Source organism: Aedes albopictus, chromosome 2, assembly GCF_035046485.1.
Source record: "Aedes albopictus strain Foshan chromosome 2, AalbF5, whole genome shotgun sequence".
NCBI lineage: Eukaryota > Metazoa > Arthropoda > Insecta > Diptera > Culicidae > Aedes > Aedes albopictus.
Window position 1 is genome coordinate 332,370,732 of NC_085137.1, and position 12,884 is coordinate 332,383,615.

The 12,884-nt window shown below is 28.8% G+C and overlaps 2 protein-coding genes across 2 annotated transcripts in view; one reads left to right on the forward strand and one right to left on the reverse strand.

Annotated features, from left to right (window-relative positions):
* The window catches only part of LOC109426171 (uncharacterized), a 275,931-nt gene that overhangs the window by 121,039 nt on the left and 142,008 nt on the right, over positions 1-12,884 (forward strand). The window lies entirely within an intron of this gene.
* On the reverse strand, positions 7,549-9,118 carry LOC115257776 (uncharacterized). The gene is made up of 3 exons (XM_062854739.1): positions 9,002-9,118; positions 7,961-8,591; positions 7,549-7,741 (listed from the first exon to the last, which is right to left on the reverse strand). Exons 1-3 carry the CDS (start codon positions 9,116-9,118, stop codon positions 7,581-7,583), a joined length of 909 nt encoding a protein of 302 aa, XP_062710723.1. The 3' UTR covers positions 7,549-7,580.

Below are 12,884 nucleotides of genomic sequence, written 5' to 3' on the forward strand. Positions count from 1 at the left end.
TTCTTCATAAAAGAGCTAAAAGTTTAACGGCTAGAACATCAACAAAACAAGGAATTACTAAACATCAAATAAACACGAAGCATTTGAGTTACACATTCTTGACAAAAACGCACACTAAAATGAGTAAGATCCGAAAACATGGGTTGTCCTAGTCGCACAGGTGGTCGCATTACCTTTTCTCGTGTATTCGGTTGAATTCGGTTGATTCAATAGAGTTAATAAACTATTTATAGAGGACGAATGTCGCTGCTGTTCCCTTTGTTCTCGTTCCGAAACATGTCGGGTATCTATCTGTCAAACTGCATACTTTTTCGCTTTGACACTTATCCCTCCCTATCTTTTCCAGCAAGAGATGTTGCGGTGGCGACGCCAGCGACATTCGTCCTCTATAGTTTATTAACTCTATTGTTGATTCGGTTGAAACGATTGAACCACGAAGTGACCGGGGATGCAAAAATTGACTTAAGTATTGTAAATTTAAAGAATTAAAGAATAAAAGAATTAAAGAATTAAAGAATTAAAGAATTAAAGAATTAAAGAATTAAAGAATTAAAGAATTAAGAAATTAAAGAATTAAAGAATTAAATTAAATTAAATTAAATTAAAATTAAAGAATTAAAGAATTAAAGAATTAAAGAATTAAAGAATTAAAGAATTAAAGAATTAAAGAATTAAAGAATTAAAGAATTAAAGAATTAAAGAATTAAAGAATTAAAGAATTAAAGAATTAAAGAATTAAAGAATTAAAGAATTAAAGAATTAAAGAATTAAAGAATTAAAGAATTAAAGAATTAAAGAATTAAAGAATTAAAGAATTAAAGAATTAAAGAATTAAAGAATTAAAGAATTAAAGAATTAAAGAATTAAAGAATTAAAGAATTAAAGAATTAAAGAATTAAAGAATTAAAGAATTAAAGAATTAAAGAATTAAAGAATTAAAGAATTAAAGAATTAAAGAATTAAAGAATTAAAGAATTAAAGAATTAAAGAATTAAAGAATTAAAGAATTAAAGAATTAAAGAATTAAAGAATTAAAGAATTAAAGAATTAAAGAATTAAAGAATTAAAGAATTAAAGAATTAAAGAATTAAAGAATTAAAGAATTAAAGAATTAAAGAATTAAAGAATTAAAGAATTAAAGAATTAAGAATTAAAGAATTAAAGAATTAAAGAATTAAAGAATTAAAGAATTAAGAATTAAAGAATTAAAGAATTAAAGAATTAATGAATTAAAGAATTAAAGAATTAAAGAATTAAAGAATTAAAGAATTAAAGAATTAAAGAATTAAAGAATTAAATAGGAGAATTGGAAGAATTGGAAGAATTTAAAATAAGAATTAAGAATTAAGAATTAAGAATTAAAGAATTAAAGAATTAAAGAATTAAGAATTAAAGAATTAAAGAATTAAAGAATTAAAGAATTAAAGAATTAAAGAAATACAGAATTAAAGAATTAAAGATTTAAAGATTAAAGAATAAAGAAATTGAAGAATTAAAGAATTAAGATTTAATGATTTAAAGAATTAAGATTAAAGAATTAAAGAATTAAAGAATTAAAGAATTAAAAATTTAAGAATTTAAGAATTAAAGAATTAAAGAATTAAGATTAGAATTTAGAATTTAAGAATTTAAGAATTTAAGAATTTAAATTAAGATTTAAGAATTTAGAATTTAAGAATTTAAGAATTTAAGATTTAAGAATTTAAGAATTTAAGAATTTAAGAATTTAAGAATTTAAGAATTTAAGAATTTAAGAATTTAGAATTTAAGAATTAGAATTTAAGAATTTAAGAATTTAATAATTTAATAATTTAAGAATTTAAGAATTTAATAATTTAAGAATTTAGAATTTAAGAATTTAAGAATTTAAGAATTTAAGAATTTAAGAATTAAGAATTTAGAATTAAGAATTAAGAATTTAAGAATTTAAGAATTTAAGAATTTAAGAATTTAAGAATTTAAGAATTTAAGAATTTAAGAATTTAATTAGATTAAGATTTAAGAATTTAAGAATTAAGAATTTAAGAATTTAAGAATTTAAGAATTTAAGAATTTAAGAATTTAAGAATTTAAGAATTTAAGAATTTAAGAATTTAAGAATTTAAGAATTTAAGAATTTAAGAATTTAAGAATTTAAGAATTTAAGAATTTAAGAATTTAAGAATTTAAGAATTTAAGAATTTAAGAATTTAAGAATTTAAGATTTAAGAATTTAAGAATTTAAGAATTTAAGAATTTAAGAATTTAAGAATTAAGATTTAAGAATTTAAGAATTTAGAATTAAGAATTTAAGAATTTAAGAATTTAAGAATTTAAGAATTTAAGAATTTAAGAATTTAAGAATTTAAGAATTTAAGAATTTAAGAATTAAGATTTAAGAATTTAAGAATTTAAGAAATTTAAGAATTTAAGAATTTAAGAATTTAAGAATTTAAGAATTTAAGAATTTAAGAATTTAAGAATTTAAGAATTTAAGAATTTAAGAATTTAAGAATTTAAGAATTTAAGAATTTAAGAATTTAAGAATTTAAGAATTTAAGAATTTAAGAATTTAAGAATTTAAGAATTTAAGAATTTAAGAATTTAAGAATTTAAGAATTTAAGAATTTAAGAAATTTAAGAATTTAAGAATTTAAGAATTAAGAATTTAAGAATTTAAGAATTTAAGAATTTAAGATTTAAGAATTTAAGAATTTAAGAATTTAAGAAATTAAGAATTTAAGAATTTAAGAATTTTAAGAATTTAAGAATTTAAGAATTTAAGAATTTAAGAATTTAAGATTAATTTAAGAATTTAAGAATTTAAGAATTTAAGAATTTAAGAATTTAAGAATTTAAGAATTTAAGAATTTAAGAATTTAAGAATTTAAGAATTTAAGAATTTAAGAATTTAAGAATTTAAGAATTAAGAATTTAAGAATTTAAGAATTTAAGAATTTAAGAATTTAAGAATTTAAGAATTTAAGAATTTAAGAATTTAAGAATTTAGAATTTAAGAATTTAAGAATTTAAGAATTTAAGAATTTAAGAATTTAAGAATTTAGAATTTAAGAATTTAAGAATTTAAGAATTTAAGAATTAAGAATTTAAGAATTTAAGAATTAAGAATTTAAGAATTTAAGAATTTAAGAATTAAGAATTAAAGAATTTAAGAATTAAAGAATTAAGAATTTAAGAATTAAAGAATTAAAGAATTAAAGAATTAAAGAATTAAAGAATTAAAGAATTAAAGAATTAAAGAATTAAAGAATTAAGAATTAAAGAATTAAAGAATTAAAGATTAAAGAATTAAAGAAATTAAAAGATTAAAGAATTAAAGAATTAAAGAATTAAAGAATTAAAAAGAATTAAAGAATTAAAGGAATTAAAGAATTAAAGAATTCAAGAATTAAAGAAGAATTAAAGAATTAAAGAATTAAAGAATTAAAGAATTAAAGAATTAAAGAATTAAAGAATTAAAGAATTAAAGAATTAAAGAATTAAAGAATTAAAGAATTAAAGAATTAAAGAATTAAAGAATTAAAGAATTAAAGAATTAAAGAATTAAAGAATTAAAGAATTAAAGAATTAAAGAATTAAAGAATTAAAGAATTAAAGAATTAAAGAATTAAAGAATTAAAGAATTAAAGAATTAAAGAATTAAAGAATTAAAGAATTAAAGAATTAAAGAATTAAAGAATTAAAGAATTAAAGAATTAAAGAATTAAAGAATTAAAGAATTAAAGAATTAAAGAATTAAAGAATTAAAGAATTAAAGAATTAAAGAATTAAAGAATTAAAGAATTAAAGAATTAAAGAATTAAAGAATTAAAGAATTAAAGAATTAAAGAATTAAAGAATTAAAGAATTAAAGAATTAAAGAATTAAAGAATTAAAGAATTAAAGAATTAAAGAATTAAAGAATTAAAGAATTAAAGAATTAAAGAATTAAAGAATTAAAGAATTAAAGAATTAAAGAATTAAAGAATTAAAGAATTAAAGAATTAAAGAATTAAAGAATTAAAGAATTAAAGAATTAAAGAATTAAAGAATTAAAGAATTAAAGAATTAAAGAATTAAAGAATTAAAGAATTAAAGAATTAAAGAATTAAAGAATTAAAGAATTAAAGAATTAAAGAATTAAAGAATTAAAGAATTAAAGATTTAAAGATTTAAAGATTTAAAGATTTAAAGATTTAAAGATTTAAAGATTTAAAGATTTAAAGATTTAAAGATTTAAAGATTTAAAGATTTAAAGATTTAAAGATTTAAAGAATTAAAGAATTAAAGATTTAAAGAATTAAAGAATTGGAGAATTAAAGAATTAAAGATTTAAAGATTTAAAGAATTTAAGAATTTAAGAATTAAAGAATTTAAGAATTTAAGAATTTAAGAATTTAAGAATTTAAGAATTTAAGAATTTAAGAATTTAAGAATTTAAGAATTTAAGAATTTAAGAATTTAAGAATTTAAGAATTTAAGAATTTAAGAATTTAAGAATTTAAGAATTTAAGAATTTAAGAATTTAAGAATTTAAGAATTTAAGAATTTAAGAATTTAAGAATTTAAGAATTTAAGAATTTAAGAATTTAAGAATTTAAGAATTTAAGAATTTAAGAATTTAAGAATTTAAGAATTTAAGAATTTAAGAATTTAAGAATTTAAGAATTTAAGAATTTAAGAATTTAAGAATTTAAGAATTTAAGAATTTAAGAATTTAAGAATTTAAGAATTTAAGAATTTAAGAATTTAAGAATTTAAGAATTTAAGAATTTAAGAATTTAAGAATTTAAGAATTTAAGAATTTAAGAATTTAAGAATTTAAGAATTTAAGAATTTAAGAATTTAAGAATTTAAGAATTTAAGAATTTAAGAATTTAAGAATTTAAGAATTTAAGAATTTAAGAATTTAAGAATTTAAGAATTTAAGAATTTAAGAATTTAAGAATTTAAGAATTTAAGAATTTAAGAATTTAAGAATTTAAGAATTTAAGAATTTAAGAATTTAAGAATTTAAGAATTTAAGAATTTAAGAATTTAAGAATTTAAGAATTTAAGAATTTAAGAATTTAAGAATTTAAGAATTTAAGAATTTAAGAATTTAAGAATTTAAGAATTTAAGAATTTAAGAATTTAAGAATTTTAGAATTTTAGAATTTTAGAATTTTAGAATTTTAGAATTTTAGAATTTTAGAATTTTAGAATTTTAGAATTTTAGAATTTTAGAATTTTAGAATTTTAGAATTTTAGAATTTTAGAATTTTAGAATTTTAGAATTTTAGAATTTTAGAATTTTAGAATTTTAGAATTTTAGAATTTTAGAATTTTAGAATTTTAGAATTTTAGAATTTTAGAATTTTAGAATTTTAGAATTTTAGAATTTTAGAATTTTAGAATTTTAGAATTTTAGAATTTTAGAATTTTAGAATTTTAGAATTTTAGAATTTTAGAATTTTAGAATTTTAGAATTTTAGAATTTTAGAATTTTAGAATTTTAGAATTTTAGAATTTTAGAATTTTAGAATTTTAGAATTTTAGAATTTTAGAATTTTAGAATTTTAGAATTTTAGAATTTTAGAATTTTAGAATTTTAGAATTTTAGAATTTTAGAATTTTAGAATTTTAGAATTTTAGAATTTTAGAATTTTAGAATTTTAGAATTTTAGAATTTTAGAATTTTAGAATTTTAGAATTTTAGAATTTTAGAATTTTAGAATTTTAGAATTCTAGAATTTTAGAATTTTAGAATTTTAGAACTTTTAATTTAATTTCCTATGCTTCGCTTTGTAAAAAATGCATCAAGTTTAAAATGTGGTAGCACAGACAAACAGACATATTATTTGGAACAAAATGCAATAAAAATCATAGTTACGCAAACATAATCGCCCAATGCTAATTATGCTGTGGTACGCAAACCCACTGAGTAGATGGCGGTAGTGAGCAAACGTCAAACAGGAGCAATAGCCATGCGAGTGCCAAGAACGAGCGATTTGCGAACTACGGAATATTTAAATAATCCGTTGAAAAGGAAACGATGGGAAGTGAGTTCTTCGATCGCAGTACGCAGTTGCGAAGAAAAGACAATTCAAATGGCAGTCACCGTAGAAAGTTTCGGCCAGGAATCGATCAAGAAATTTCTTGAGCGATTCCTATTGAACTCGAAACTGGACTGAACACGAAATTGCGCTTTAATATGAATGCGATCACATAATGTTCCAGTGCATTTCGGTTCCCGTGATAGTACTCTCAGGATCAGACCATTTAAATAGTTAAGCGAGAATGTATCAAATTCCAAGATCAAATTCAGACTACATACGACAAAGTGTCTGCCCGGATCTACCCTGACCTATCAGCACGAACTCATCCGTTTGACTTTTGAGTAGCGGCGTGTGTGTTAAAACCTTTTTATTTTATTAATAGCAATGAGCCATTTTACGAGATGTTTCGGATCAGCTGATCACTCATTTCACGAATAAACATTTGACAGGAGATCGCGTCGTAGCCCGTGAGTGTTAATATCAATATCAACACCGTATCAATACTTTCGTGAAACTGTAGTAAACACGGTACCACTCGAATCAGCTCAAATGCATCGATCCTCAACGCGATGGAACCTTGGAAAGTGTGTTTTTCGTGTGTTGTAATTTACCACTGGTAAACATTGTCCTTTCGTTTACGTTCATCATAAATAGTTTTGATTAGAAATCCACGATTTCAACGGTTGTGTGTGGGGTAAATTCATTACTGATAGTAGCTATAATTCTCATTTTCATCAACTATGTCTTCGTTTTTAGCAAAACTGCCCAAAGTACAGGGCATTCCGGAATGTGTGGCTGCAATTGCCCTTTGAACAGCTATAACAAATTCTCTGCTTTGAACAGGAACAATCCTAGCAAAACATAAATGGCTATAGACAGGTATACCTACGAATGGATTTTTTGGTTTTGGTCTCTGATGCTGGCTGGTGGCTCGCTGCAAGTGGTATGTTGGTAGGTAGGGTACGGGTTCATTTGATCAAGGGATCCTATTTTGACATTCCGCTATTGCACGGGTCAGTTTTTCACCAATAATTGTATTTATTTTTTGTGCACGGTAAGATAGGAGCAGCATCTGTGTAGCAACTGTGTAGCAGGGAAGTGTACACAATAGAACCCCCTCCTAAATTGTCGCTCACCCTATGTAGCGTATTTCTGTTGATCCGAAATATTATTGAATTAACGTTTGATGAGTTTAAAACGTATTAACCTGTATTAACTAACAGTATATTAAGGCAAAATCAAGGCACTTTCCTCACAAAGTCCTGATAGTTCCTAAGAAAATTCTTAGAAGATTTTTTCCCAAAATTAGGCAGCCTGCATCAGTTAAGCATTCTTTGAGCTCTCTTCCTACTAAATTAAGAGAAACCTTCTCATAAGTATATAATGAAATGTTCATACTTTTGTGATACACTTATCCTGAAGCGCAATATAATTTTTGATTATTTTCTTGTCGCAACTACTGCTACAAAATTGTGAACCAATTATTTTATTTCTCATTGTTGAATGACATGTGTAATGATGAAATGTGTTATTGATTAACCATGACCATGAACTTGATCTGTCTTATTTTTTGCGGTTCAGTTGCTTCCACTGCCATTCAACGGCACCTGGACCCATGAAGTACTTCTTGTAGGCGTTTCGAATTGACGCTGCATTTTTAGTGTAGTTTCTGGAGCTGGATGGTTGCATTGATTCCAGCTCTGATATTTCGTTCCTCCATGTTCCTAAATGAGAGAAAATAGTAATTGAATAATTGGTTTGTTATAGAATGTAATGCAAGTATGCATTTTTATGCAATTTAGTTTCATAATTCATATTTGTTGTAACTCATTTTAGTTATGTTAATGAGTCAACAGAGCTGGGCAATAAAATATGATTGCATAAAATATTGTATCCTATTTACTAGAGAACAGATTTTTGCAACTCGCTGCATGAATTCTTACCTGGAATAGTTTCACCAGTTTCCAAGTCTTCGTGGTCGACACATCCAAATGGGAAATATGTAGTTGGACTTGTTTCCCGCAACCAATTGTGTAAACTACAAGCAGCTTTCACAATCTCATCTACCTTCTCGGGAATCAAATCAATCGGTCGTGTGAAAATTCGGAAACGTGACACAAGTATTCCGAATGCGTTTTCCACAACTCTCCGGGCACGCGAGAGTCTGTAGTTGAATATTATTTCTGCTGCTGTCAATAATCCATGATGCGAGTACGGTTTCAACAGATAAGCTGACAACGGAAAAGCATCATCTCCAACCAAAATACTTCCGCGTGGAAATCCAATCGTTCCGTTTTCAATACCCTTCTTCAAGCTGCAGTTACGAAAGATAGAAGCGTCGTTGACTCGGCCATTTTTGCCAATATCAACGTACATGAATTTGTAATTTGCATCCACGAGGGCAAACAGAATCGTACTGAAGTAGCCTTTGTAGTTGAAGTAGTTGCTATTACTACAAGGAGGACATTGAATTCGGATGTGTTTCCCGTCCAAAGCACCGCAACACTTGGGGAAGTTCCATTTTCTGTCGAATCCATTTGAAACCGCATGCCATTCGTCGGATGTGGAGGGTGCCTGAAATTTGTTATTTTTTAGGTAGAAAATACATCAACAGGATACCTTTTATTACAAACCTTCATGTATTTTCCGAGAACCTTAGAAATACTCTGAAGCACTGGCACAAGAAACTTCGATATTGTCGGCTTGGGTATGCGAAAACAGGCTTCCAACATGCCAAAACTGCATCCGGTGGCTAGGTAAGCTAGGACTACCTCCAGTTTCACTTTTGCCGGTATTGCTTCGCGGAAGAATGTGTCACTTTTTGTTATGTATGGCTCAACCAGGTTCAATAATTCGTCAAATTTTTCCGGACTGATGCGTAAGAAATTTCGATAGGATTTTGGGTCCTCTTCTCTGATCTCGGAAAGTAATGTGGCGCTGAATCCAAGATTTTTCCGACGTGCAATCCATGGTCTGACCCATACTTTCCGTTTCGAGCGCTTCCGTTTCTTCCGAATCGATCTTGTTTTCAAAATTTCCTCTTCCACCAAATCACACACAATATTCAACGCGTTCGCGAAACCATCTTCATTCGACGCCATTTTGAACGAAACTGATACTCTACCGCTTGAATTTTCTATTAGCATTGTAAATTAGTAGCTAAAATATTAGCACCAATGTGAACACTATTAGCAGACAATTAATTATCCCAAAGTGAATTGTCGCCAAGGACTAGCAAATATGTAAACGGCCCATGAACCCAGATAAGAAATATGTCCGGGGCAACAATGCCAAAGGCAAAAAGTTGTGTTAGAAAAGTCCCTTGTTTAATTGAAATATAATTGTTTAAAAACTCAGTGATTAATAGAATAAATGGTGAAAAAAGGTGTAGGAAAGTGAATAACATGGTTCAAAAGTGGAGGATTGGTGGAAAATTTGTTACCGAAGAAGAAAATTAGAAATAATTGTGGCATTCGAAACTGGAGAAAATTTTTCATTAGCCATGTTGATTGGAAAGGTTGGGGGGGAAGGGTTGAAGAAGTGAGAAAGTGAGAGAGAAAATATTACCGAAAAAAGAGAAAAGCGTTAGTGCTCAGAACGTTCCAGTGCGATGTTTTTTGCCGTTTGCTTCCACGCTGAGTGCGTCGCTAGGTGCGCGGCGTTTGCTTGGTGTAGTAAGGGAAATGGGATATGGAATCGGATGAGAAAAACACCCCGCTGAGTGTGGCGGAGCAAAATGGAAGGAAAAAAACACCCTGGATTCAGTAAGGTAAGATGCAGACAGGAATGTTTGAGAGAAGGAGGATTGGCAGAAAGATTGAGATGTGCCAATGAGGTGAAGAGTAGCAAGAATCGCGGCAAATGACAGGTATGTAATGATTGTTTTTCACTAATAAGGAGCGACAATGTAGAGTTGGTAACTGTTGTTGACTACGCTCATTCAGGAGTCAAATTGGTGAATGTTCTGGTTAGAATTGGAGATTCTTGTTAGAAAGTATGCATTAGTGTATGTGAGCAGAGTTGCTCGAATGATATTTCATTTACTAACACAGATGAGACTCACGTATGATGTGTTCGATGTTTGAAAAGCGAAACGGGCAGAGTTTTGAATGAAAGAGAAATCATGTAGCGGGCGGTAACCATGCTAACCGTTAATAATGAACATGGTTAGCTGTACAAACTGTTATCGTGGGAGGAAGGGTAGACCAGTGCTGCCGAATGTTTTTATTGTTTCAGTTGGAAATGCTTCTATTTTCGCGTTCCCTTTATTATTTATTTGACACATTATTTTATTATTTAAATTGAAAACAAATATTTTTCGTGGCATACGCTAACAGTGATTTCAATGTTTATTATGTGTATTGGCGTGATATCCAGATGCTGTATTGAATACAACAGTAAGTGTTGAATGTAGTAATACATTCTATTTTTTTATGAAAGAAGGTGATTTAAGTTAAAAGAGAAAGGGCGGGTAGTAAGGTGTATACCGTCATTAAAAGGGAAGGTTTTCATGACAGCATAGGATTTTTTTTTTTTTTTCCTCCCCTGTTGGGGAAATTAAGCCACTGCGTCCAATAGGCTGAACTTTTGTGGCATGTCCTGTTTTGATATTCGCATCTAGCCAGCTAATTACCATGTGTCAAGTAATCAGCTACTGCCACGACGCGTCGTCTCCCAGTCAGGTGCAATGGAATTGATAAACTCCAAGACCTTCCCAGGTTTTGCAGACCAGATCTCACTGGGTTGCAAGCAACCACTATTTAGAAATCTTTGCCTGCGCGTGTATAAAGCACCACAACTGCAAAGCAGATGTTCCGAGGTTTCACGTTCCGTATTACAGAAACGACAGATATCACTCTGAATATGGCCAATATTTTTCAAGTGATACCTGCTCGGGCAGTGTCCAGTTACTAGGCCAGTGTATGTACATAGGGCTCTCTTGTTGAGCTCTAAGAGCTTTTTGGTTTTATAAGCATTTGGTGTTATAAATCGTTTTGACTGATTGCAATTTTTGACGTCCATCCAATTGGATATCACCCTCTGCTCAGCCCAGCGTTTCAGGTCCATTTTAATGGTACAGTTTGATATACCACAGAATGGTTCTGGGCCAGCAAACTGTAAATTGGAACCACTTTTAGCCAGCTCGTCTGCCATTTCATTTCCTTCAATGCCACAGTGACCTGGAACCCAGTATAAGTTTACTGAATTCCCTTGGCACAGCCTGCGCAGTGAAAGAATGCATTCCCAGACAAGCTTTGAAGTACATTTGTAAGCGCACAATGCTTTTAGTGCAGCTTGACTATCTGAAAAAATACAAATATTTGCATATCTGTATTTTCTCTCAAGGCAGATATTTGCGCATTTCAAAATAGCAAGAATCTCTGCTTGAAACACCGTAGGATAGTGTCCCATCGCCACTGAAATTTGTATTCCAGGGCCGTAGATTCCTGCTCCCGTTTTCATTCCAACTTTTGAGCCATCTGTATAGAATTTGATTGACCCTTGACGAACAGTGGGACCTCCGACCTCCCAATCTGCACGAGTTGTTTCGTGCAACTTGTAAGGAACATCATGGTTCTCCACAGGTTTCATCCAGTCTTTAATCATTTTCATTACTGGCCTATTTTGAAAGTATTGTGAAATGCTCAGGTGACCTACAAGATCACCTGGCATAAGCTTGTCAACTCGTTCAAGTCTCAGCAATTCCTTTTCTGCTTCTAATTGCACGTAATCGTGCAATGGTAGCAGATTGAGAATCGCGTCTAAAGCTTTTGATGGTGTGCTTCGCATCGCTCCTGTAACAGCAATGGACGCAAGACGTTGAATTTTCGCAAGCTTTGATTGCGTGGTAACCTCTTTTGTTTTTGGCCACCAGACAAACGAAGCATACGTCACTTTTGGGCGGATTATGGCAGTATAAATCCACATTATCATTTTTGGTTTCAAGCCCCACTTTCTGCCAATAGTTTTGGAGCATAGCCAGAACGCACTTGTTGCCTAACCGATCACGGACTCAATTTGAGCATTCCAGTTCAGTTTAGCATCCAGTATCAAACCTAAGTATTTGACTCGATCACTAGGATGAATTTGTATCCCTCCAAGCCGAAAAGCTTTTAGGTTGATCTTCCTTCTCCTAGTGAAAGGGACAATTACGACTTTTGACGGGTTGATGCTAAGGCCCTCCTTAATACACCATGAATGTGTATAGTTTAGAGCCCTTTGCATTCTCTCCGAAACAGTTTCGTCATACTTTCCTCTCACTATTATGACTATATCGTCTGCAAAGCCCACAACTTCGAAACCTTTTTCCTTCAAGCTTCTTAGAAGATCGTCTACAACCAAGGACCACATTAGTGGTGAGAGGACTCCTCCTTGAGGGCAACCTTTCGTTGCCCTTACTGTTATAGAAGAACTTCCCAGCTCAGAGGTGATTTCTCTTTTTGCAAGCACAGTATAAATCCAATGTATGATACATTGGTCGAAGTTTTTGTTCTCCATGGCACGCTTCATAGATGAATAGGAGGCATTATCAAATGCTCCTTCTATGTCTAAAAAGGCGCATAGAGCTATTTCTTTTGCTGAAAACGTTTTCTCCACCTTTGTTACTAGCGAATGAAGTGCCGTAACCGTTGACTTACCAGATTGATAAGAAAACTGGAAGTCAGATAGGGGATGGTCTTTTATGTAAGAAGAATTGATAAAATCCTTCAAAACCTTTTCCATAGTCTTCAACAAAACTGAAGAAAGACTAATTGGCCTGTATGCTTTGGGATGCGTCTTGTCTCGCTTCCCCTTTTTTGGTATAAAGATAACTTTTACAAGTCTCCATTTTGATGGAACGTAATTCAATCTTAAACTAGCCTTGAA